The 6,000-nt window shown below is 40.1% G+C and overlaps 1 protein-coding gene across 2 annotated transcripts in view; it reads left to right on the top strand.

Annotated features, from left to right (window-relative positions):
- Positions 1–481: 481 nt before the first annotated feature.
- Positions 482–6,000, top strand: part of LOC112265151 (transcription elongation factor SPT5) — a 28,300-nt gene continuing 22,781 nt past the window's right edge. Inside the window, exons 1-6 of one of the 2 annotated variants that reach the window (XM_024442222.2) lie at positions 482–643; positions 1,032–1,138; positions 1,569–1,728; positions 1,835–1,900; positions 2,227–2,232; positions 2,900–2,911. In XM_024442222.2, coding sequence (XP_024297990.1) covers positions 1,052–1,138; positions 1,569–1,728; positions 1,835–1,900; positions 2,227–2,232; positions 2,900–2,911 — 331 coding nt within the window. In that variant the 5' untranslated portion in view covers positions 482–643; positions 1,032–1,051. The remainder of the gene's footprint in view (positions 644–1,031; positions 1,139–1,568; positions 1,729–1,834; positions 1,901–2,226; positions 2,233–2,899; positions 2,912–6,000) is intronic. The other variant, XM_024442223.2, reaches the window with a different exon arrangement.

Below are 6,000 nucleotides of genomic sequence, written 5' to 3'. Positions count from 1 at the left end.
TCATCTTGAACGTCTTCCATTTTCTAATAATTGTGTCAAACAGTTGTTGCCTTCTCACCAAGCTGCTTGCCTATTGTCCTGTAGCCCATCCCAGCCTTGTGCAGGTCTACAATTGTATCACTGATGTCCTTACACAGCTCTCTGGTCTTGGCCATTGTGGAGAGGTTGGCGTCTGTTTGATTGAGTGTGTGGACAAGTGTCTTTTATACAGGTAACGAGTTCAAACAGGTGCAGTTAAAGAAACACTAACAGGTCTGTGAGAGCCGGAATTCTTACTGGTTGGTAGGTGATCAAATACTTATGTCATGCAATAAAATGCAAATTAATGACTTAAAAATCATACAATGCCAGCTTTATGCATCTTCGCCATTATTATTACAAAGTAGGTGTTCTGCCGTGGACATGACCACTGAAATAAAACTCAACCACTGAAATAAAACTCGTTGACGAGACTGCACCAATTTAACCACTGTTTGAACCATGATTTCGAACCCTCGCGGGAATTTGATTCGGTACCCCTTCCAAATCTCGTGATTCTGTGTATCGGCGGAAGACGTGGAAGTGCAAAAAACAGATCTACGTAAAACCATATTTTTTTGTTTTGTTTTAGTTAAATCCACCCCAAGACGCCCGTTTTAGAAAGGTAATACATAGCTATGCTTGGAATGTATTTATCAAAATATACTTGAAAATGTGGGTTGTTTGCTAGCTTAACGTTAGCTTGCTAGCGTGATCCGGAGGTTACTAGGCCTTGCCTTCTATCAACATTGTACATTCTCTGTATGGTTTCGGTGGTTTACATTATTTTAATAAACTAACTAACTACAACATGTATTGTTGGAGAAGAACTTAGCTAAGCTTGTTATCCTGAAACATCCTTACTCCAGCTTTTTGGCTAACTAGTTAGTACAGTGCTAGTTAGCAGCTAGCAATTATTTTTCAAGTCTCGCCCAAAGAAGGACTGTTTGAACTAACAGTTGACGTTAGTTAGCAAACTAAAATAAATGCGTTTTTCAACTCCGTCTCTGAAGAGGTGGCTGCTGCTCCAAGAATGTCGGACAGTGAGGACAGCGACTTCTCTGACAACCAGAGTGAACAAAGCAGCGAAGCCGAGGAGGTGGACAAAAATGAGGCAGAGGTAAGCTAGCGCACAAGGTTCTGGCTAAAACTGCATACTAGCAAACAACATTAAGCCGCCTTATCTAACTAACGTACGTTAGGTCGGTCACAATCGTAGCATTGTAATTCGTGTAAGATAGGGTTTTCAGCACTGTTATTACACCCATAATAAATAAAGACCAAAGTAATGTAACAAGCAGCTAGCTATCTGTAACAGCACAGCGCTAACCTCGGGCTATCCAAAGTAGCTAGCCTGGCTGTGCATGGATGGACCTTGCACAGTTGAATGGGTGGGTGGAACAGATGCACCTGTGCATGCATGGCCCTCAATTTTCTACTGTATCCGAATTGATGCTAACAAATATCCTAGTTTGGCTCCAAATTGACATTGCAAGTTTCACTGCATTTGACAAAACTTGTGAGTGGTTTGAATGTTTCCCCCTAAATAGGAAGATGGGCAGGCAAGTTTATCTGGCAGTGATAAAGCAGCAGAAGAGGAAGGGGAAGACTTGGCAGATGAGGAGGAGTATGACGAAGAGGAGGAAGAGGACGATGATGACCGTCCCAGAAAGAAACCCAGGCATGGAGGTTTCATCTTGGATGAAGCCGGTAAGCCAAATCTTCACTCTAATAATAGTTGTCCACATGTTCTTGCTCACCAGAAGGTTTTCATTGAATCTATCTGAAATTCTCCCTTTCCCTCTGGTTTGTTTAGATGTGGACGATGAGTATGAAGATGAAGACCCGTGGGAGGAAGGTGCTGAGGATATTTTGGAGAAAGGTGAGGTCACACATGCTGCCTTGTTTGAGGATATCTAACACCTAAGAGGGAGTTATGAATGAACAACGTTGGGGGTAGTTGTCTGTTGAGGAGGACTCAGTTCATGAACTTTGTTGCGTTTAACTTATTAGAAAATAACTTTCCTATGGGTGGTGTGCAGATGCTTAGGCATGATGGATTAGTCTGTAGTATTGTTTGGATTCCAGAAGGGACGAGAAGCATTACAAGTACAATCAAAACATCTAAGCCCAAACTATTATTTGTGAGAGTATTGACTGTGTTCTTCCTGCGCTAATAATTCCTTTTCTTGTGCATGCCTCCTTCAGTTAACGGTAAATCAATTCCAGATTTTCTGCTGTCTGTTTTCCTTGTATCTAATTAAATTGATTAGTGTTATCTCATTCAACAAGTCACATTATGTTATAACTCCACCCACATTTCCGCACTACTGCACATCTAACGGAGCACAGACGGCAAATACATTATTGGGAACTCCTATAGTAACTGGACTACCTGTATGAAGTAATACATTAGTGTATTGTATTTGACAGCTGTGACCTATTTACTAGTCAGGAAAATATTGTAGAAATGTTGTTGGATGGTATGTTAACCTCACACCGGCAGAGTTATGACTTGTCAATAATCTGACCATGGTGTTCTAGGCACTTACATGATCAAAGAGGGAACCAAATGTGACCATTTGCCTGAAATGCTACCTGTTAGAAGAAAGCTAATATATGTGTGAATTAGCTAACTGATATTGTTTAAGCTTTTTGTTGCACATCAATCAGCCATATCACAAAGACTCACAATCATCCACAATACAATTATCCATAGTCTCATGTGCCATTTGGTCTAGTCTTATATCATCATTAATGTTTATTTTTTCCTTTAATTTGTTCCTACCTGTGCACTTGCCACTCTGTGTGCACATGACAATCTCATTTGGTTCTTAATGTGTGTTCCTCCCTCTACCAAAACCTGGCTGGCCTGGAGCAGAGGAAGCTGAGGGTAAGTGTTATCTATCTTCTTCCAATAGGAAAAATACCCACCTAGCACTTGCGGCTAGACATGCAGTGCATTCGGGAAGTATTCAGACCCCTTGACTTTTTCCACATTTTGTTACGTTACAGACTTATTTGAAAATGTGATCCTCCATGATGACAAAGCAAAAACAGGTTTTTAGAAATGTTTGCAAATGTGTATATACAGTTGAAGTCGGGAAGTTTACATACACCATAGCCAAATACATTTAAACTCAGTTTTTCACAATTTAATCATAGTAAAAATTATTCCCTCTCTTAGGTCAGTTAGGATCACCACTTCATTTTAAGAATGCAAAATGTCAGAATAATAGTAGAGAATGATTTTTTCAGCTTTTATTTATTTCATCACATTCCCAGTTGGTCAGAAATTTACATGCACTCAATTAGTATTTGGTAGCATTGCCTTTAAATTGTTTAACTTGGGTCAAATGTTTCTGGTAGCCTTCCAGAAGCTTCCCACAATAAGTTGGGTGAATTTTGGCCCATTCCTCCTGACAGAGTTGGTGTAACTGAGTCAGGTTTGTAGGCCTCTTTGCTCGCAAACACTTTTTCACTTCTGCCCACAAATTTTCTGTTGGATTGAGGTCAGGGCTTTGTGATGGCCACTCCAATACCTTGACTTTGTTGTCCTTACCCCATTTTGCCACAACTCTGGAAGTAAGCTTGGGGTCATTGTCCATTTGGAAGACCCATTTGCGACCAAGATTTAACTTCTTGACTGATGTCTTGATGTTGCTTCAGTATATCCACATAATTTTCCTGCCTCATGATGCCATCTATTTTGTGAAGGGCATCAGTCCCTCCTGCAGCAAAGCACCACACAACATGATGCTGCCACACCCGGTGCTTCATGGCTGGGATGGTGTTCTTTGGCTTGCAAGCCTCCCCCTTTTTCCTCCAAACATAATGAAGGTCATTATGGCCAAACAGTTGTTTGTTTTTTGTTTCATCAGACCAGAGGACATTTCTCCAAAAAGTAAGATCTTTGTCCCCATGTGCAATTGCAAACCGTAGTCTGGCTTTTTTATGGCGGTTTTGGAGCAGTGCCTTCTTCCTTGCTGAGCAGCCTTTCAGGTTATGTCGATATAGGACTTGTTTTACTGTGGATGTAGATACTTTTGTACCTGTTCCCTCCAGCATCTTCACAAGGTCCTTTGCTGTTGTTCTGAGATTGATTTGCACTTTTCGCACCAAAGTACATTCACCTCTAGGAGACACGTCCTTCCTGAGAGGTATGACTGCAGCGTGGTCCCATGGTGTTTATACTTGCGTACTATTATTTGTACAGATGAACGTGGTACCTTCAGGCGTTTGAAACTTGCTCCCAAGGATGAACCAGACTTGTGGAGGTCAACAATTTTGTTTTCTGAGGTCTTGGCTAATTTCTTTTGATTTTCCCATGATGTCAAGCAAAGAGGCACTGAGTTTGAAGGTAGACCTTGAAATACATCCACAGGTACACCTCCAATTGGCTCAAATTATGTCAATTAGCCTGACAGAAGCTTTTCCAAGCTGTTTAAAGGCATGACTTAGTGTGTGTAAATGTATTTTCCACTGGAATTGTGATACAGTGAATTATAAGTGGCATAATCTGTCTGTAAACAATTGTTGGAAAAATTACTTGTGTCATGCACAAAGTAGATGTCCTAACTAGAGGTCGACCGATTATGATTTTTAAACACCGATACCGATTATTGGAGGACCGAAAAAGCCGATACCAATTAATCGGCCTATTTTATAAATAAAAAATACATAAACATTTTAATTTAATAAATCAAATATATAATTATTTTTAAAAAATGTATTTGTAATATTGACAATTACAATAATACTGAATTAACACTTATTTTAACTTAATATAATACATCAATAAAATCCATTTAGCCTCAAGTAGATAATGAAACATGTTCAATTTGGTTTAAATAATGCAAAAACAAAGTGTTGGAGAAGAAAGTAAAAGTGCAGTATGTGTCATGTAAAAAAGCTAACGTTTCAGTTCCTTGCTCAGAACATGAGAACATATGAAAGCTGGTGGTTCCTTTTAACATGAGTCTTCAATATTCCCAGGTAAGAAGTTTTAAGTTGTAGTTATTATAGACCTATTTCCCTCTATACCATTTGTATTTCATTAACCTTTTACTATTGGATGTTCTTATAGGCACTTTAGTATTGCCAGTGTAACAGTATAGCTTCCGTCCCTCTCCTCGCTCCTCCCTGGGCTCGAACCAGCAACACAACGACAACAGCCACCACATCGAAGCAGCGTTACCCATGCAGAGCAAGGGAAACAACCACCCCAAGGCTCAGAACGAGTGAAGTTTGAAACGCTATTAGCGCGCGCTAACTTGCCAGCCATTTCACTTCAGTCACACCAGCCTCATTTCGGGAGTTGATAGGTTTGAAGTCATAAACAGCGCAATGCTTGATGCACAAGGAAGAGCTGCTGGCAAAACACACGAAAGTGCTGTTTGAATGAATGTTTACGCGCCTGCTTCTGCCTACCACCGCTCAGTCAGTTACTTAGATGCTTGTATGCTCAGTCAGATTATATGCAACACAGGACATGCTAGATAATATCTAGTAATATCATCAACCATGTGTAGTTAACTAGTGATTCTGATTGATTGTTTTTTTATAAGATAAGTTTAATGCTAGCTAGCAACTTACCTTGGCTTACTGTATTTGCGTAACAGGCAGTCTCCTTGTGGAGTGCAACGAGAGAGAGGCAGGTCGTTATTGCGTTGGACTAGTTAACTGTAAGGTTGCAAGATTGGTTCCCCGAGCTGACAAGGTGAAAATCTGTCTTTCTGCCCCTGAACGAGGCAGTTAACCCACCGTTCCTATGCCGTCATTGAAAATAAGAATGTGTTCTTAACTGACTTGCCTAGTTAAATAACCACAGGTGGACTCCAATCAAGTTGTAGGAACATCTCAAGGATGATCAATGGGAACAGGATGCATCTGAGCTCAATTTCAAGTCTCATAGCAAAGGGTCTGAATACTTATTTTAAAAAAGGTATTTCTGTTTTTTATTTTTAATGCATTTGCAAACAT

This window comes from Oncorhynchus tshawytscha, linkage group LG13 (genome assembly GCF_018296145.1).
Source record: "Oncorhynchus tshawytscha isolate Ot180627B linkage group LG13, Otsh_v2.0, whole genome shotgun sequence".
Classification (NCBI taxonomy): domain Eukaryota; kingdom Metazoa; phylum Chordata; class Actinopteri; order Salmoniformes; family Salmonidae; genus Oncorhynchus; species Oncorhynchus tshawytscha.
Note: the sequence above shows the minus strand (reverse complement) of the source record. Positions and strands in the feature narration are given on the sequence as shown.